At 40.4% G+C, this 20175-nt stretch overlaps 4 protein-coding genes across 4 annotated transcripts; 2 read left to right on the plus strand and 2 right to left on the minus strand.

Annotated features, from left to right (window-relative positions):
* Positions 1-1614: 1614 nt before the first annotated feature.
* Positions 1615-2311, minus strand: LOC140785797 (uncharacterized). Its single transcript, XM_073133804.1, has one exon. It carries the CDS (start codon positions 2206-2208, stop codon positions 1747-1749), a length of 462 nt encoding a protein of 153 aa, XP_072989905.1. The 5' UTR covers positions 2209-2311; the 3' UTR covers positions 1615-1746.
* Positions 2312-6983: 4672 nt separating this feature from the next.
* On the plus strand, positions 6984-12389 carry LOC140785831 (uncharacterized). Its single transcript, XM_073133880.1, has 13 exons — positions 6984-7132; positions 7210-7272; positions 7366-7539; positions 7658-7789; positions 8383-8522; positions 9091-9177; positions 9547-9672; positions 10234-10386; positions 10566-10628; positions 11072-11173; positions 11656-11826; positions 11899-11978; positions 12069-12389. Exons 1-13 carry the CDS (start codon positions 7102-7104, stop codon positions 12121-12123), a joined length of 1377 nt encoding a protein of 458 aa, XP_072989981.1. The 5' UTR covers positions 6984-7101; the 3' UTR covers positions 12124-12389.
* Positions 12390-12867: 478 nt separating this feature from the next.
* On the plus strand, positions 12868-14118 carry LOC140785833 (PRA1 family protein F2-like). Its single transcript, XM_073133883.1, has one exon. The coding sequence runs from the start codon at positions 13100-13102 to the stop codon at positions 13871-13873; it is 774 nt and encodes a 257-aa protein (XP_072989984.1). The 5' UTR covers positions 12868-13099; the 3' UTR covers positions 13874-14118.
* Positions 14119-14442: 324 nt separating this feature from the next.
* LOC140785832 (E3 ubiquitin protein ligase DRIP2-like) lies at positions 14443-19786 on the minus strand. The gene is made up of 7 exons (XM_073133881.1): positions 19310-19786; positions 18376-18475; positions 17128-17467; positions 16531-16964; positions 16388-16438; positions 15394-15466; positions 14443-14966 (listed from the first exon to the last, which is right to left on the minus strand). The coding sequence occupies exons 1-7, from the start codon at positions 19443-19445 to the stop codon at positions 14796-14798; spliced, it is 1305 nt and encodes a 434-aa protein (XP_072989982.1). The 5' UTR covers positions 19446-19786; the 3' UTR covers positions 14443-14795.
* Positions 19787-20175: the final 389 nt, after the last annotated feature.

Consider the following 20175-nt stretch of genomic DNA (forward strand, 5'->3'; position numbering starts at 1 on the left):
CGCGAGTTATTTTTACCAATAGATTGAAGAACGATGAAGGTGAGAGGAAGAGAGACGAAGCCCGAAGGGTGGAAAAAGTTTCTTTGTATATGCGAACAAACTTTTGCGTGTGTATTTTGGGCATAGGGCTGAGGACATTCTCGGAAGACATGTAAAACAATGGAGATTAGTCCATCTTATTTTTAATTTGATCTTATTTTGCCAAATTGCAGCACTGGTTGCAGGATCTTGTTAAAACTTAAAACTGAGAGTTGTATCATATGTCAAATAAATTATTGGAAGTGCTTGCTACCATTTAAGTTCCTCTAGTAAGGCTTCATTAACGAATGCTTAGTTTCAATTTTTACAAGGAAGAAACTTGGATGATATCAACTTTTTAAGTACACTTTGGCCCACAAACCTCCCAGCTGGGCAACAGGGCAAGGTTGAAATGGTAGGCACGTGGCTAATTTGGGTTGCCAATGATGACTGGGTCCTCTTGGGCTTGGTTTTTATATTATCAGACACTTGGGCTGGGCCTAAGTATGATGGACAGGTAGGTCACTGGGCTGGAGAGTTGGAACTTTCATATTCGACGTGTCGTCCGTCGAATGGATGAAACGCCTGCTCGCTGTTACCAACCAACAGCACAGTAGAGCAGGGGCACCACAGCACTGGATTTACTTATCTACCCCCCATCATCATCATAAAGCATGCCGCATGCAGGCGGGCTCCACCCATCGCTACTCCCTCCACTTGAAGTGTCACGCGCGACTCGGTGCCCGCACGTGATCGCACCTTCCACGTTGTCGTCCGAACTAGTAGGGAAGATCTGTACCGTCTATTTTGGATCAGTCGGTCGAGATCTGCCCACGAATGGCGCTGTCGGGAATTTCCCAGCGACCAAGTTTCCGCCCTCTTCTACGCTTCTTTTATTCAGCGTAGCACGTGAAGAGTACGGCAAAGTTTTTTTTATTTAAAAAAAAAAACAGAGAGAGGAGTCGATGAGGTGGTCCAGGATCGCACGTGCGAAGGAGATGCGGTAGTGGGGCTCGAGGTCAATGCCCGCACAGTTTGACCAGACGAAAGGGCGGGGCAAAGTCGGGAATATACACACCTGGGCGGCTGACGGGCGCCGCATGTCCGGACGAAACCTCGCGGTTCGTCCTCGGCCTCGCCTCGCCTCGCCTCTAAAGACCGCGACACGTGTCCACACAGCCGCTTGTGTGGGCCCCAATCCTACCCTTTTAAACCGCATACGACCTTGTCTGCCGCTTTGATGGTCGTATACGGGGACATTGGACGCGCCTCTTTTCTTAAAAAAAAAAATTAAAACTTTCTAATTACTTTGCCAGGCGGCGGTTTCATCCTTGCCTCCTAAGTACGACTATACCCTCACTGGCTCTAGGTGAGAGCGCTGCTATAACGAGTTTATTTATGTCATTTCGCATTAATTAATTATTCCCGTCAACTCGTCGAGGAGCAGTTAGTCGCCGACCCGTGGTTTAAGTGCCCCTGGTTCACGCTAGTGTTAAGAGGGAGGATTGTACGGTTGCTTCGGTGATTACGAGAAAGCTCGAGTGGCATATTGGTCTTTCGAGTCGGAGCTTATTCTTTTTCGTTTTTGGATTGAAATTAGAGAAGTCGATCGAATTAGTTCACCGTCACAACAACTGTACATGGATCCACCGAAAGATTAAAAAAAGAAAGAAAAGAAAGTAAGCAAAAAATAAAACCCAGCACGTTGAGGGATCTGGACCGTCGATCTCAAAAGAGAGGGGCGGGGAGGTTGAGATCGAACGACAAGGGCCTCTTCCTCGCCTTCTTCTTCTCCTCCTCCTTCCAATCCATCGCCGCTATCTCAAATCCGTGCCCGGGCTGCCCGAGGAACAGATCACGTCCGTCGATCACCGATCTCCACGCCGGCGCGCCGATATCGGCGGCGCCGCCGGAGTATCCGAAGTTAGTCTTCGCCTTGGGACCTCGGAGACTTCGCGCCGCCTCGTCGTAGGCCCGCGCCGCCTCCTCCGCGGTGTCGAACGTCCCCAACCACTTCCTCGTCTTCTTCCACGGATCGCGGATCTCGGCCGCGAACCGACCCCACGGCCTCTTCCTCACGCCGCGGAAGTGGGGCCCCTTCGGAATCGGCGGCGCCGCCCCCGTCGACGGATCTGTGCCGCCGCCGCCGACAACCCCTTCCTTGCCTAGACGAAGCGTTTCCACCGCCATAATTTAGTAAGAGGAATAAAGCGAGAGAGAGAGAGAGAGAGAGAGAGAGAGAGAGAGAGAGAGAGGAATAAAGCGAGAGAGAGAGAGAAAGAGATTGTTGTTAGGGAGAAGAAGGAGACGGTGGGGTGGTATTTATAGGAGAAGAGGAGATGGTCTTGGTTACGCCCGACAGGAATTTTCGTTAATTTCCGATTTAATATTACTTTATTGCCCTTTTAAGTTTTTATGTGTATTAATGGGCCAGCGTCCGGTGGGGAGCATTCAATGGACGACGGTGATTTCCGACTTTCCTATGCGTGTGGGTGTGGCCACCCGTGTGGGGTCTATATTATTTACTGTCACTATGTTAAAAATTATGTATATCTTGAGATATGTAACGTTTTTAGTATCATATTCTTAATCCCTTTTAACACGTAGTCACGTAGATAGCAATTTTTGTGTAGAAATTATATTTTATACTATGTCGTTAGTGGTTACGATTTAAATTTATTTAATTCTCTATAATTTTATATATATATCATTTTATTTTATTTTATAGACTATTATTTTTTTAATTATAATTATATATTAAATTTAAAGATAATCATTATAAAAAATCGATTATATAACGAGGAAAATAAATATATTGAACAGATGTATATTTTAGATACTTTAGATGCTCAATTAATTCTCTAATTTGATTTATAATGAGTATTTTTCAAATCTATGATTTAGTTACATATAATAGAAAAATAATAATATAAATATAAATATAATAATAATAATGAAATAAAGTAATAGAAATGAAACTAAAAAGGAGTAAAATAAATTTAAGCTTAAGGTGGTAAAATGTAATTATACGTCTTCTTAATGGATCGTGATTTCAATCCGGCCGTGCAGTAACAATCGGACGGCTAGTATCGTTTGTGATGGGCGCTTTGGATCGGGTACTTTGGTAATTGGAACACTCCACCGCCCATGCACGATGTTACACGTGCGCCCACCTCTCACGTAGAGAAGAAAAAGAGAAAACGGAGGCTGCCACAAAACACGGATCTCCGCCCTTCCTCCTCCACCAACCATTCCAGTGGGGTCCCACTCCCGTGGTCCAATCACAACTGGTCAGGCGGTCGTGACGTGCGAGAGCTTCGTGGGGTGCGTTGGTTTGGGTGCAAAACAGTACGTGACTGTGAGTGTTGTATGGGTAATGAGTTATGACAGGATTATATTAATTCTCCGGCCTTCTCTAATCCCAGATTAAGATAAAATAATACGGATGCAAAGATAATATTAATTAAAGTTTTTTTTTTAATTTTAGTTTATTAAAAAAATATTAATTATAGTCAGCAGGGACGCAGGGGGCTAAGCAAAAGAAATTGGACGACGGGCCCTAAAAAAGTTGGATTCGACGGCGCCGGCAGATCACACCATATACAAGAGGAGAGTCGAGTCTTTTGATGGTAAGATGTCTCTTGTCTGCCATGATGCCGATGTCTTCTTGCCATGCATGCCTCTTTGCCCCCTCTCCCCTATCCCCCGATCGGATAAAATAACCTCCCCTTAACCTCACCTTAATTATTCTAAAAGAAATTTATACATGCCTCTTAGCTTGGTGAGAAAATTAAGCTCACCGTGGAGGTGGATATAATAAACGCTCGACGTGGTGGTGGGATCACTACTACGCCTGTCAAAAAGGCGTAATATTAAATAAATAAAAAGCGTCGCTTGGAACAGTGACCGTGACGCCAAGACAATGATGCGCTGTACCAACGCTTACAGCATTCCAGATCCGATTTATCCAGTCCACCGGATTACCTCATCGGACTTTAATTATGCGGGAATCTGTATCGACCGTCCGTTACTCGTAAGACCAAATCCATCCGTTCATTTCTGGAAACTGAAATCTTAGGGCCAGATTCCTTCTGTAGACTTATGAGAGCTACGTGGCAGGCCCATCCATGCTCCTAGATTTAGAAATCAGCTGGTGCGGCTGATGACCAAAAAGCTATGTCAACCATCTCAGCAATTGACACGTGGTCGGCAGAAGATGTTGGGTCGTTGGATCGTCGTAGCGCGTTTGGGACAGGATAGCTTGTCCGGTGCAGCGAACGAATCAGTGCCCTCCGAGGCTGCGGTGGGGCCCAGGGGAACAGAGCCCAAAAACGACGACAGCGGCCGATAATATCGCGATAAATACGGGTCGAAGAAAGAGCGGCGTCCGCCTCGTCGTCCGCGTGCTTCGGAAGGTACCGGTAGTCGTCCTGTGTGAAACGACGAAACTGCCCATCTAACTGACGGTTAAGCAGACAGGCACGTAATTACGCTGACTAAATCGCCTCATAGTTCGATGGAACGGTTTTGAGAAGTTTGACGGACGTTTGACATCCTCAATTTACAATCCCTATTCCCCCCCAGCCTACTCACTACTATACTGCTTAGGTTTTAATTCGGATAAAGAGTATTTTTCACGTAGCAAGGTCTGAGATCCCATAGATTTCTCTACGCGAATCTCTTTATTTCAGGAGGACAAATTGCCTCGACTAACGTGCTTGATGGATGGACTGATGAGAAGCAACCGGGTTGCGTGCGGAGAAGCGACTGACACGTGGAATGCCACCGTGAAGCGAGAGCGACGCAAGATAAACGCGTGGGCCCCGCACGTGTTACTCTACCTCTCCTTGGGGGCTGGGGCTGGGGCTTGGACTACCGTCTACCCAGCTATAAATAATATCTATATTTTCTTTTAATATTTAATATGAAACGTAGAATATTATTTGTAAATCTTTCTTTCCAATGGAAAAAGCGATGCTAATACAGAAAATTTCTAATATACCCTTCCTTCCGACATGGGCCTACCAAATCAACTGCTCGATTACGAGCTCTATAGATATGCACCAACGTACGTACATAAAATAAAATGAGATATTAGTTCTCTATGTTAGAAAATATTATTTCTAACACTCTAAACTTTAAAAACATCATGGTCACTGAGAATAGTTTTGACTGTGTGTATATTTCTTATCCCAACACTTCCCTCGGTTAATTAGATAAAGCATCTTGCAATCTCTACCGAGCTTGATGATTTGATCTAAGAGTAGAATCAAAAATCTAAAAAGGAAGCTCACCAGTAATTAAGAATAACAATGAGAATGGAATTAACAAATGACTGGTACCATCCATCAATTTCTTATATATATATATATATTCTTTAGTTAGCCACCAGGATGCGATTGTGAGAGATTTTGTTCGTAAGTATGTGAAAGAAAACTTAGAGTTGAGGCTAGCAGACATATAAAAAATGAGTTGAATTAAATTAAAAATTTGAGTTTGAAAGTATAATTAAGCCCAAGTTCAGCTCAATTAAGCTCAATACTATAGCAGACAAACAAATATATATATATATATATATATATATATATATTAATTATTTAGTTTGTTTTTCTCAAAAAAATTTAATCAATATCAGCCTTCAGCTTAATTATTTGGTTATTTAAAATCTTTTTAGTTAATATCAGCCTTCAGCTTATTAAGTCCAAAACGAGCTGAAGATGAGTCAAGCCACCCTTGCCGAATTCGAGCTAAAAAATTCCAATTGAGGCGAGTCCAGCTGACATTTTAGCAATAATGTTAATATTATTATCACCGGGGAAAGGAAGGAAGTATCAGACGCAAGTACGCTAACATTTTAATAATAATTTTATTACGAACACTAAACAGAGCAATAACTTAGCAATAACAGTCTAAAAATCATTGACATGACCGAGGTTTGCGTCTGAGTCTGAGATTACCACGCGCTTTTCTTAGCAGGAGGGGAGAGATTAATAATAATAATAATAACGATCGTACGATTCGCCGACTCGTTCCTCTTGACTCCAGCTCGGTCTTCGTAGTACGTAGTACGTAGTAAAATTTGGACATATGGTAGGTGGTTATTATTTTCGAGACTGCCATCAGGGAAAGAAGATGTCGGCACTATATACATTATGCCGATCTTATTTTTTTAATAGATAAAAAGTATTTTAATACCATTTACTCTCGAAATTATGTTTTGGTTCGAGAATATATCTGGAAACTAAATAAAGATCACGACGGCTGTCTATTACTGGTATGGTATCGTGTGTGTATCCCGACCGTTCACAGTCGTGTATCACATGATACCATCCCCTCCCCCACGTGCCTTCAGGTGAGAGGCAATTGATGTCGGAGGGATAACCGTCCATATCTTGGCCCCCACACGGCTGGCGGTTGCGATCAACTCGTCTTAATGTTTTTGTCTTGGCTTAATTATATTTTGCTAGACCTAGTATTTTTACCTCGTATTATTTTGTTCCCGTACTACTAAAATGTACAAATATCTCTTAGACTTCTAAAATTATGTGTTAGATAAACTAAAGTACTATCACAAAAGTCAAACAAATAGTTCTCCGATGATTTTGTCATCATCTAATTGAACTTCTAAAATCAATAGTAACAACACTAAACCAACATCACTTAAATATTTATATTTAACTATTATGGATTAAGAGTTGTAGATATGTAATTTTATTTATCATCTAATAAAATTTTATAAAAAAAATAGGAAGGTAATTATATATTTTTCTGTTAATAATTGTAACTTTTTAAAAAGATTGTATACTTTTATAGTATAGTACAGGAGAAAAAATGATATCGAGTTAAAGTATAATTAAGCATGGGTATTGGTGGCAATTTGCTTTCTACTTTCTGGGCTTATCGATGGATCTGGTCGTTTCGTAATTGGGCCTACATATCAGGCCTGGTCCATTTCCATCACATCTGACGACCCAAATTTAATCACACAGCTCGACTCCAGCCACCGGTTCGGTAATCTGCCACTCTTTGCTCTCCTTTACTCCAAGCTCGAAGCGTCTCGCAAGCTCCTCGAACCCATCTCCAATGGCGTCCGATGCTTCCGCAGCCCTCTCAGGTCTCGTATATTGTGATCTCTTTTTCATCTTTTATCCGTTTCTCTAGCCAACTTAAGCCTATAACTCTCTATCTCAGTGAGACAAAAGGTTCAGAGATTTCTTGACGCCGCTCGAACGGGAAAGCTCGATCTTTTCAAGAGTAAGCGGTTGCTTTTACTGGAGAAATGATGTCGTTGCTGGTTTGGATTCCTTTTTTATTTATTTATTATTGCTATTGTGATGTTTGGATTAGAGCTGGCGAAGCAATTGGATGAGGGAAGGAATGGGCTCGCGAAGACGGTGGCCGACGTGAAGGACGCAAACAAGAGGACGGCGCTCCACTTCGCGGCTATGGATGGGAGGAAGGAGGTGTGCGAGTATTTGATTGAGGAGTTGAAGCTTGACGTTGATCCGAGAGATGATGATGGTATGCTTTGTTTTGTTAGTTTTGAGCAGCTCATATGTTTGATGAAATGCCACTTAAATTAGATTGTTGTCTATTTGGTAAAGATGAGGACTTTATGAATCCCCTGTTTGGTTGACAGGTGAGACACCATTTTTACATGCGGCTCGGCAAGGGCAAGTTAGCACTGCAAAATATCTTCTCGAGCAAGGGGCAAATCCTTCTGCTTCAAGTAATTTAGGGGCCACTGCTCTGCACCATGCTGCTGGAATAGGTTAACTCCTTTACTTTACACATGCATGCATGAGAACGTAAGCCTTATTATCTTAATAATTCTAATGAGTACCGATATTCATGAATAGATTATATCAACTACATATATTCCAACATTGCCATGCCAGTTCTACGTGGGAATGTTCGGTTGCTTCTTTCCATGTATTACAGGGACACATTGCTTCACCTACTTCTCTAATGCACATAATCTAAATTTGATGATAGTATCCAAGTTTAAAGCATACTGACTTGCTTAATAACATGCAAAATATCTGTACTGTGGTTTAGTAGTTGGATGATTATGTACTGAAGAAAAATGATGGTTCTCGCACATGGAAATAAGATAAAGAGAATTAAGGAATATTATTGTATTCCATATTGGTGGGATAGATGATTAAGGACTTTGCGGGGGGACTAATATTATTTTCAGGAAAAGAGATCATTTTCAAAGGCTACCTTGACATGCTATTGCCATGGATTAAGCTCTGATTTTCTTGTTGACATCTCGTTTCTCAGTATTGAGTATAGACTTGTTTACTGTCCACTCTCTTTTCTGAGAAGAGCCAAAATATATGAAGTTATTTGCTGATACAGGGAACATAGAGCTGATGAACCTTTTACTCTCTAAGGGAGTTGATGTGGAGTCACAAAGTGATGCTGGCACTCCCCAAATATGGGCTGCTGGGCATGGACAGCAAGACGCAGTGAAGCTTTTGCTAGAACATCATGCTAATGTAAGTTAGATATATGCTACATTTTGCACCGGACTCTTTAGCATCATCACATTAATTATCTAATGATTAATGATCAGATTTTGTATTTTTATTATTTTGCATGAGATTATGATTTTATGATTGTTGCTTCTGAAACTGTTTATGTTTATTGTGAAGCAACCAATGATTTTTTAGCCTGAGCATTAGAATACATATGACGTTAGTAGTTTCAGAATACTGTTTGCTAGATGTGAATCAACACAGAAGGATGAAGACTCAGGCAGGAATTGTATGATGACTATACTTTCTGAACCACAGCTGTGTGTAGTTTTATTTGGTTTTGTGTCTCTATTTCTTTGGGTTTGTGTTTAAACTGAACTTGATATATTTATTATCGAAGCTCAACCTCCACAAATTTCTTCTCTTTAAGCTGAAGTTTCTTACCCACTTCTAACAAAAAAGGCAACACCTTACTTTACTCTGAGTTATGCTTTTGTTTAATTTGCTTCTTTCTTATACTGAGCCAAATCACTTTTGTTGTATTCACCATGGCAACAAGTTATCTATGAAGTAACTCTTCATCATGCAGCCAAATGCTGAAACTGATGACGGCATCACTCCATTATTGTCAGCTGTAGCAGCAGGATCACTCCGATGCTTGGAACTTTTAGTTCAGGTACAAATATTTACTGCTGATTATGAGTCTATACTTCCATTCTTTTGGAAATTTTATTTTGTAAAATAGGGTTAGTATAATACTATCCATTCCTCTCCATATAGTAGCACTAAAATAACCTTATAATTTCTTCTTTTATGAGTCTTAACCAGTTGTTTAATCTAGGTACAGACACCAGCATGCTGCATTATCTATTCCTCCCCATTTGCCTCTTTATTTTTCATTCTCATTTTGCACCTGGATGAGTCATGTTGGTCTACTGATTTGTCCCATTGGTGTTCTTTCTTGACCTTTCCTTGTTTTAGCCCTGGTCCTCATCTGTTTTTTCTATCTTTTCATTTAGCGCTGACTTCATGCTTTTGTGTGTAGGCAGGTGCTAATCCAAATACAATTGCAGGTGGAGCAACTCCATTGCATGTTGCTGCTGATAATGGAAATGTAGAAGTTATCAGATGCTTGCTGAAAGCTGGAGGAGATCCTAATATGTGCGATGATGTGCGTTCTTCTGTCCTTATTTTACATGCTCGAGTTGAGATATTCAGAGTACACTGTTTTGGAATTATGAAATATGCTTAAAGCTGTGAAGGCACTATTTATGAACTTATGATCCATAAGATATGAAACTTGTTGTTCATTGATAGCAACTTAGTATCCTTGCAGGCAATGTTAATTGTTCAGGTGAATGAATAGAGTTACTAGAATGTAACATACTCTGCAGCAACATCAGTAGAGAAGGAAAAAAATGATGCCTCGTGGCCCTCATGACCCCACTCTCTCATCTCTCTCTCTCTGTGGCCACCTTCTTGTTGCCGCAACATAGGCTATTTCAGCTTCTGAAATCTTGGATCCCTAAAATGACAAAACTTATTTGGGTCGAGCTTCTTGAGTAGTCATTCTAAAGACCTTATGGCCAAAGGAAAAAAAAATGAAAAATGAAAAATGAAAAAAGGAATCCTGTTGGGATATCTTATTTATTTCATATCCTCAAATGAAAGATTGGTTATGCTAAATGAAGGACAAATAGGAGTCTTGAATGTTTATTTCTGTGTTCTGCAGGATGGACTGAAGCCCATACAAGTTGCTGCTCTGAGAAGTAATCGTGATGCTGTTGAAGTTCTTTTACCATTGACTTCTTCTGTTCCAAATATTTCAAACTGGAGCATTGATGGAATAATTGAATATATGCTGGCCGAGGCCAGCAAAGAGCAGGTGAATTCAGGAAATGTAGTTTGTTGGGATATGAACTGCAAGCTCATAGCTACTGTAGTTTAAGTTTTCAGTGATACCTAGAGCTAAACCTTATGCACATATACTAGCTCATGGAATTGCCCGCTTCCAGCAATCATGTGGAACTTATTTTTGTTAACGTTGAGCAATTCATCCTGTAGGGAAATGTGAAGGAAGTCGAGTTGCCTATAGATGCTAGCTTGCAAAAGCCAAGGATTGTTGAGGTGCCACATCTTTTGCTCTGTACTTCAATCTGTCATACACTCATACTGTTATACTACATATTATAAACACCTGCATCTTTGCATTTAAATGTAGTTGAATTTTTTTAAACCACTGAACCATATAAATGACATATTGACAAGAATGTAAAATATCTGACATCTGAAAGGTATATCTCTCGTGTTGCATATATCTTAGTTCCAGAAGTTAAAGACATTTAGTTAAAACATTTTCACAGTACAAAATGTGATTTGTCAAAATATTGCTTATGATTTGTTTACTAGCACGAGAACTCTCCATAAAGTGTTGTCATACAAAATGTGATTTGTCATTTCTGGAGAGATCTTATTGTGGCCTAAAAATGAATTAGAGAGATAAAATACTTAAGTGCTTAAACAGTTGACTTGGAAGTTAAATATCATCCATTTATGATTTACCTGTGCAGGTGTCACTGAAGGAAAAAGAGAAATCTTTGGAAGCTAAATCAAGTGGTGATGCAGCCTTTAAACTAAAAGACTATCAAAGGGCAATAGATGCTTATACACAAGTAACTTATTCTACCCAGATCCAGTTATTTAATTGTAAAATGTCAAAAGTAATGGTTAATATTAATTGAAGATGCCTGTTTCTTGTTCTTCCATCAGCTGAGCAACTCCTAAGTCAGGCCAAACTTTAGCCCATATATAATTGAACTATTATATGTTTATACTAGTAAAAATTACCTTAACATATAATGATAACTGGAATGTATCCAAGAGAACTGCACATTGGCGATGATTTTTTATTCATCTCCAATTTATTTTTTTAATCAATTTCGTGTTTGCATCTGACTTCATTGCCATCTAACCCAAGATATTCTGCACCACTGTTATTGACACCCTTGATCTCTATTAACTTGTAGACAGACCTGCTAATTGTCATAGTACAATATGATGAAATAGGGCTCTAAGGAGATAGAATTACTGAATGAAAACTCTTCAATAGGTACCAGCTTTGAAAAAAAGATTAAACATAGTCTATATACTACAGGCTATTGAACTGGACCCGAATGAAGCCATTTTTCTGTCAAACAGAAGCCTTTGTCATATTCGTCTAGGGAACACTGATCAAGCCTTGAGTGATGCAAAAGCTTGCAGAGCGCTGAGGCCAGATTGGCCCAAAGCTTGCTATAGGGAAGGCACGGCACTTTCTATGCTACAGGTTTGTTCTATTTACCTTTTCATTGCTGGTCACTTGAAGGTCCTTTGGTGTTATGACTAACTTGTATTCCAGAGGTTTGACGAGGCAGCAAATGCCTTCTATGAGGGTGTAAAGCTTGATCCTGAGAACAAGGAACTCGTAAATGCTTTCAGGTAATATTAGAGTCTCTTTCACTTTTCAATTTCTCTTGCTGACCATAAAGGACAGCTAGATTATTCTTACTTCATCTTTTCCTCTATCAGGGAAGCTGTCGAAGCTGGAAGAAAATTTCATGGCACAGACCAACCAAAAAAGTAGGATATATGATTTAGCGATGGAATCCCTCATTTCAATTTTGATGCAAAGGTTGTCCCTGTCATTTACACTTGTGTGTCTCCAAATGAGTGAAAAATGTGAAAACAAATAAATCAAATTTTCGAGTCCTTTCACTATTTCTTCATTTTGAAGTTTTTTTTAGGAGAAACGTGTATGAATACTTCTGCAGCTCTTTGATAGGTCTGATGAGTTTATTTTCCTCGTTCTTCCATGGCTCCTAATGATGAAGTGACCTTTTTGTCGAACTATATCAAAAGCTTCTTTTGCACTTGCTATATCATAAACTCATTTAAATTAAATTGGATGAGCTGTGCATGATTATGTTATGCTTTGATTTAGTACTGCTCTGAGGTTTATGTGATGTTAAAATTCCAGGATAGGAATGACGAGAGATTAAAGTACTGGATTTTTTTTTTCTTTTTCTTGCATCCGAATGAAAAAAAAGTGAAGTACACTCGGATGTCATTCTTAGAGAATAATTCAAGTCATAACACCATCTCTCAATTATTTATTTATTTATTTATTTATTTATTTGCGGCTTTGATTTCAAGTGTTGCTCATATTTTGTCGTTCTGGCTCGAACCATAATAGCATTATTATTACAACAAGCAGCCAGCTCTTCGAATACCTTCGACAGCAAGCAAACAAGGAAACAAACGGGTAAAGTCCAAGTCTAAAACACGGAGTTCTTAACGCATTGGTACATGTCATCTTATATGCGCACCCATCTTCTCACCCATCCCTTTATTAAAAAAAGTCAGAAGGCTCACATGTGACGATGGTCCACTTCTTCGGTACATTTCTCCGTGTCTTTAGGCAGTATCTATCCTTCGCTCGTCTATAAGATCTCTACCCCTTTCTCCTTCGACAAAGCAATACCTTTCTCCTCTTCTCTCTTCGTCTTCGTCTTCCTCTTCCTCGATTTCTACGGTTGGTTCAGGGTAAAGGTTTATTCTCCATGCGTAATCCCAATTCCCCATCCCCACCCGCCTACGGCGCCATTCGCGCCGCCCCTCCTCCCTCGCCGGAACCTCCACGCGTCTCCCCGTCCGGCTATGGCTCCATCCCTTTCTCGCAGTCCGATTTCGTCAAGATCCCCGCTGCCGCCCCTCCTTCCTTTGGCTACAATCCGATCCCCACCACAGTCACCCCTCCTCCACCAACGACATCCCCGTTCCCGGTGAGTCCTCCTTCACCGGCTTCCCGCGCGGCCGATCTGGTCTCGCGCATCAAGGAGCAAGGCCAAGCCCTGATCGCCGCTCGCCGGCCGTGGCCGGAGGTCTTCCACTCCGCGTCCTTCTCCAAGCCCTCCGATTTCGGCGAGGCCATCTCCCGCATCCGCCGCAACCTCGCCTACTTCCGCGCCAACTACTCCATCGCTGTCCTCCTCGTCCTCCTCCTCAGCCTCTTCTGGCACCCGACCTCCCTATTCGCCTTCGCCGCTCTCGCTGCCGCGTGGTTCTTCCTCTACTTCTCCCGTAGCGGGCCCCTCAACCTCTTCGGTCGCACGTTCGACGACGGCACTGTGCTGGCTACCCTCGCCGGCGCCACCGTAATCTTGCTTCTCTTCACGGATGTGGGATGGAATGTGATCGGATCGGTTCTCATGGGTATCGCGATCGTCTCAGCTCATGCGGCGTTTAGGTCAACGGATGATTTGTTTCTCGATGAGCAGGAGGCTGCGGGTGGTGGATTGATTGCCGGAATTCCAGCTTATGTGCGCGTGGTTTGATTTCAAAGAGAAAAAAAATTTCTTTCCAAAGATTGCATATTTTTTTTCTTCTTTTCCTTATAATCATTGTTTGATGATTACAGTATAGAGTTGATAGTTTAGGAGGTGCATTGGATTTGCTAAGGTGTTGTATTCTTGAAGATTGCATTGATGTGCTGTATTGGAAATGCACATCTATTTCTTGGTTCTTCTTGCATCTGGATGAGAGTCTTTCATGGTGTTTAATGTACATTTTGTTTGATCCCCGCTGCTGTGTGTTTGAAGTTTTCTTCTTAGATTCAAATTTCTGCATGGTCTGTAATTTGCCTTATTATCTACGAGCGAATAAGGAATCCATGTTTATTGTCACAGTAATCCAGTGACGAATAGCTAGATTTGATTAATTCTGCAAAGTGAAACATAATAAAATTCGTGATCGACTTGTTCGGTTTTCTGGAGCAAGTGGAGCTGTCTATATCTTACAGTAGAACATGTCTGCACGACTTATTTCCATCCAATTGGAAGCATGAAAACAAACACACTTCGATTGATTAATCGTAACTACATAAAAATTCAGTAAGAGAGACAGATTAGAAGAGGATGATGGTATATGAGATTCCACTCAGTCTGGCATTGCACATGAGGAAATTATACAAACTGTTCAGATGGCTAAGAGAAACGTCGACGAATTATAGGATGTGATTATACCCAACAAAAGAAAAAAAAATTCATCAGAAGAGTGCATATCGTTACATGATGCATCTAAACAGACTATTACATGATACTGACATACAAACTATCGTTGACTGGCTATGCCTCATCCACAGGATAGATGGAAGTAAACTCATAATTAGAAATTATCCGACCATCTGCTGAAATCCAAGGTTGAGGGCCACTATTACCTTGAGGTTGTTGGGAGGAATTAGGAACGACAAGACTGCAGTTAGGTGGCTGCAACTCTGTGGCGATAGGTTAGCACCATGATGAAATCCTTGCCTGAAGTGCCCACTGATGCTTGGATTTTGTGTGTTGATTCAGTTCTGAGCCACAAATCCACCAAGCTGTGCAGGGTCATTGTGGGGTTCATTAGCTGACCTTGGCACACAATCTCCACCTTTTGCAAGAAATCAGTCAGTTGGGAGGTAAGATGATCATTCGACAATGAAATTAAATGGTTCACAAATCTAATTTTAAGTTATGGCTACGAGCAAGTTGAAATTGCATAGAATTCCTGCACATTCATTGCATGAGTCAGATCAATTGGATGATTATACATGTTGATTTTCATGATAGGATTTCCAACATATACTGCCATTGCCCTTTTTCATTCCCGTTCTGGACCAAAGCAACTTAAAAAACGAGACATAAAGAATTCTTGGAGTTTCAAAAAAAATTTGACCAACAGGCTGCAGCCCTTGTTTTGGAGTTTCAAAATTACATACTAAATACCTATAGCACTGAAATGTAACATATTATGATCCATTTCATCAACAACGAAATAAGGAATGTGTAGAGATCTCAGTATGTTATTGAGAACGCACCTCATCTTCACTTGCAAGATCAAGTTTCGTCATAAGATACTTCTGGATGGAAGATATGGGTAGATTACCATCTCTAAGACAAGAGGATAGAAACAACAGGTTATACAATGCCAATTGTAAGTACTACACTAATACACAATAACATACATAATATATGTTATGCTGCTTTATTCTTTCCAAATGGAGCTCTGTAGCAAAATATTTTATTCTTCAGACATTCTCAGAATCGAGATATCAGTAAGTGTTTATGATTACAAGAGAAATAGAAAATCAGTACATCAGTCAGCAGTAAGATTGGGGAAAATTAAGAATGTTGGTAGAAGATATATTCAACGATACACATCCTATAACTGGGAAGGAAACATCTTGATTTGACCATAGAAGTTTCTGTGCATGTCATATCAGTTAATTATATGCTGTTGTATTGAGTTTTCTCTAATAGGCGTGACTCTCAAGAGGAAAAACTGGGCATGATGGTTAATGGGATACAGGATTTTGGAACAACATATATAACCTTGCAAATGCCAACAGCAATGCAGCTTAACAGAAATTAAATGTATAGATTTTACACTGCATGAATAGAGAAGGGTAAAAACATACAAACTATTTTAGCACGAGTTATATTTGCTTCCGACAAACAGTACAAATAAATAAAATGCTGCTGGAAGAAAACCTCTGGACAGAGTTCAATTGGAGATGTTGTACTTTCATCTTTGAGATCTTGCAAATATTGTCAAGTATAAATATTCCAAGTATCCAACCTAGCTAACAACAGGAAATAATTTCTTGACCATAATATGATAGTATTGCTCATTTGTGATCAAGTAACTCATATAGTCACTGGGAGTCTGGGAGTGCATTTGGTAGATACCAGTGGAAAAGGAAAAAGAAAAAGAAAAAGAGTATTGCTTGTAAATTTTAGGATGAAAAGCAATATTATGTTCATCACAATTGAATCCTCAACTTGCTATGTAGACAGAACAACCAAACTTACTTAATCCTCAAGATATTTGCAGATAGCTGAGGCAACTGGATTCCCTCTTCCCTGAAATCATTATCCATACCAGCCTAGGATCAGAAAAGACAGCTGCGCATGCAGTTTGATGTCACAACTATAGTAAGGCAGGAGGGTCTTACTGATTAGCAGAAGCAACTAATGAGAACCAAACTGGATTTTGCCTTCTATCACGCAGAGTGCTAGCAGTATCAAGCAGTGCTTGAGCTGATGTCCTAAGTTCTCTCTTTCCCCGACAGACGCCACGTAGCCTTTTAGCTCTGACTGTTGTCGGAGGCAAGGAAGCATTGCTATTCTTCTCTTCTTGAAACTTGGATTTATTCAGATGCTCCCTGACTTTGGTTTTAGGAATATTTATTTCACAGTCAGGGTCATTAATCTGCTCCTCCTTAACAATGAGCCTTTGTGGACTGGATGTAAGAGCTTTCGTTCTATTGGCAGCCTCAACCAGACAATTTAATGGTTTCCAGAGCTCTGCCTTGTCTAGAAATGACTCTCTTCCATTCTCCATGTCCTTATTAAATGCCTGATTAGATGAATCAGCACAGTAATTATTCTGTAAGAAGGAAAACGGCTGTCAGGATAAAAGCATGTCGAAGGAATGATCAGATGGTAAGCAAGCCAAGGGTATCCAAAAAGTTTATTGTGCAGCTAGAATGCCTTTTACTCAGAAAAGTCCTCTTAGGATGAATGAGCTGAAATTCTCATTTTATTTTTACCTGCTTCTTATTCCGAGTAATCTTAATTAAAGTCTCAGGCGAGCTTGTAGCTTTGTTCTTGTCTAAGTTGTCTTGGTCTTCAAAATTATTAGCTTCCTTTTTTGTAGACTCACTTATAGCTTGGCAGATTCCGCGTGAGGCAGCAGCCCTTCTACCAGCTTTAGTTCTCCTTCCTGTTAAGCCACTTTGAGTTGCCACTCGAGGAGTACTGACCACCAATGAAGAGAGAGATCTTTCCTTCCTTCTAACAGGCAATATGATAGAAGGAATTTCAGGATTTAGCTTTCTCCTTTTAAGTGGGAATATCTTAACTCTGATATCTTGCAGGTTGTGATCAGGCCTGCAGCCAACAAGTACTCAGTAGTGTGTTAAACCATTTTAACAACACAAGATATGACAAAAATTATGCAACCTATTCTTTGCAGCCTGGCAGAAACAAAATCAATGTAAAAATCTGGCTGCTTAACAGGTAAAAAGTGACATAACACCAAAGCACTATTTAGCTACTCTGAAATTTTAAAGATAATTAGTGTGGGCACACTATATTCTTCAAATTTATGATTTTCATGACAAGCAGCAGAAAACAAGGGCGACGGTGACAGTGATGATGACAGAGCTAATCTATTTATTAACTCTCATTCCAATAACCTTGGATATGAACATCTTGGCTTTCCTGGTTATCAAGTATTTAGTTTTAGATTGTCGGTATTAGCAGATACATTTAAGATGATATGATACACCATTTAAGAAAATTAACACAAAGTCAGGTTTCAGTTCCTGAATTGCCAGTTCTTAGAAGAAAGATTTGATATATATATATATATATATAAAATATACTCCCAAACACTTTAATAACATCAGCAACCTTCTTTGAAGAAAAGGCATATAGTGCTGCTTCATTATGAAGCATCATAAAAGAAAACTATACATAACATTCTCCTATAAAAGAACCCGACTTCCAATCAAAGTACTGACATAGTAGATTAAAACAATTTTACATTGTGATTTTAAAATGCTTTTAAATTGATATATTTCGGTGAAAAATTCTCGTATATTTTCATTTCATGGATGTACATAACTTAGTGAAAGTAATTGGTTTACTCATGCAAAGTTGTATATCTGTGCTCTTTGATACATTACTTTCTATCTCTGCGCTTAAAATAAAATGAATATAGATAAATATATAAATTAAGAAAAGAAAAATTAAACGTAGTACCTCAATGGAAAAGAAAAGAAGAGAAAGTTAACCTGAGCTTTTCCACAGGAATACAACCAAGATCAATTTTGCATATTGGGCAGCACTCAATCTCCTCATCAGTTAGTTTCTCAAATATGCACTTCCGACAAACTGATTTAAAATTGAAAGGACAACAAGTCATAAAGCTTGTATTATGTGAAACTCGTGATCTAAATAATAAAAGTTAGTTTCATTCAACAATTCTCACAACAAACCACAATCGTAACACAAAGATGTTCAGTATAACCTTATCAAGATTTGGTGTCAGTATATAAAGATCCAATATGAGGAACTTCTTTTTCAAGAATAAAATAGGTAGTTTTGCAAATTGTTCACGGATGAGTAACTAAGTCCATATCTCCAACGACCAAAAACTGAAAGAAACAGTGAAGCTTGTTTTCTTAAAATCTACTAGCTGTGATGCAGAGAACATCAAAGAGACAATGCAGACTCCAACTCAATCATTTACTTTAAATCAGAGTCTCTTAACTCCTTTATAGCACGAACAACAAAACTTAAGAAAGGAAACCACCTTTTTCAAAACAAATCTTCCCGTAAGTTCCCCCCAACTTTGCCACAACAATTGCCGCCTATTGGTATGCCTCCTCCAGGCCTCGAAGGCTAGGTGAACAAAGCAGATTCGTGGAAAATTTTCATATTTTCACCGTTTATTTAGCATAGATAATATAACGATCCAAAAACCCATAAGAAAAGCTAAAGAACACGAGAAACCCAGAGAATAAAACCAGACGACATGATAGAACGAGCCAATGTAACGAAATTAGGAAAAATAGGAAAGGCCCAGATCAAAAAACCACAAAACTACGAAAAATCCACGTCCCAAATCACACAAACACAGGAGAGTCTGTAAAAGAACCCCAAAACAAGACAAATCCAGATCACACAAAACAGCAGAGGAGAGAGCGGTCTCAGCACAGGACTCACACGTATGGAGGCACTCGGAAATTGTGGTGGCCTCCCATAGGAGCTTCTTACAGAGTGGGCACGTCATGCACGAGGCGAGGAGCTCCCTCCTCACCCTCACCACCTGGGGCGGGGGCGACAAGGACTCCGAGACCATCTCTTTGTCCAGCTCCTCCCCTCTCCGGCGCTGGAGAACAGCTCAGGCCGCTGGAAAACGCTTTCCCCAGGCGACCAACTTGCGAAGATCGCGCATTGGCGGCGAAGCGACGTCGGGCGGAGGGAAATCAGAGCAGAAGATGAGGAAAGATGGGATTTTGAGGCGACGGCTAGAGAGATTGAGATGTCGAGCAGTGGATGCGGGGATTTGGGAGGTGAGTATTGGTCGCGGGAGGACGGGGGCGAGAGGGATTGGAGGAGGACGACGAAGAGGAGGAGAAGGAGACGAGAGAGAGAGAGAGAGAGAGAGAGAGAGAGAGAGAGAGGAGTATAAATAAAGGCAAGGGGAGGGGCGGGGGAGTTATTGGGGAGTTGTTGCTTGCGGGGACGGAAAACAACGTGGCTCAGGGAGGAGATTGCGAAACGAGGTGTGAGAATAGCGTGCTGCTTATGGTGCCTACGTTAGATTTGGTCCGGATTCTCCTAATAGGAACGGGAATCGGGGATAGGGAATCGGGAATCGGGAAACGGGAGATGCAGATAAGGAAGATAAAATTGCCAATCCGATTGCTGCAAAAGAATAATTACTACAATGCTTATGTTTGGGTTGGGTCCCTCACAAAGCATACACATGTAAATACCTACCTACAATTTTATATTTCTCCAAGAGAAAAAGCCATAAATATCCTGTTACTATTTTTACTGATAACCTTCGTATATATATATATATA

This window comes from Typha latifolia, chromosome 4 (assembly GCF_019914945.1).
Source record: "Typha latifolia isolate L0001 chromosome 4, TyphaL0001v2, whole genome shotgun sequence".
In the NCBI taxonomy this organism is placed as follows: Eukaryota; Viridiplantae; Streptophyta; class Magnoliopsida; order Poales; family Typhaceae; genus Typha; species Typha latifolia.

Coding starts and splice junctions, on each gene's coding strand:
- LOC140785797 (XM_073133804.1), bottom strand. CDS start 2,208: ATGGCGGTGGAAACGCTTCGTCTAGGCAAGGAAGGGGTTGTCGGCGGC.
- LOC140785831 (XM_073133880.1), top strand. CDS start 7,102: ATGGCGTCCGATGCTTCCGCAGCCCTCTCAG. Junction 7,273..7,365: donor AAAGCTCGATCTTTTCAAGA/GTAAGCGGTTGC, acceptor TGTTTGGATTAG/AGCTGGCGAAGCAATTGGAT. Junction 11,827..11,898: donor CGGCACTTTCTATGCTACAG/GTTTGTTCTATT, acceptor CTTGTATTCCAG/AGGTTTGACGAGGCAGCAAA.
- LOC140785833 (XM_073133883.1), top strand. CDS start 13,100: ATGCGTAATCCCAATTCCCCATCCCCACCCGCCTACGGCGCCATTCGC.
- LOC140785832 (XM_073133881.1), bottom strand. CDS start 19,445: ATGGTCTCGGAGTCCTTGTCGCCCCCGCCCCAGGTGGTGAGGGTGAGG. Junction 18,476..19,309: donor TTCCGAGTGCCTCCATACGT/GTGAGTCCTGTG, acceptor ATTTTAAATCAG/TTTGTCGGAAGTGCATATTT. Junction 15,467..16,387: donor GCAAATATCTTGAGGATTAA/GTAAGTTTGGTT, acceptor CTCTTGTCTTAG/AGATGGTAATCTACCCATAT.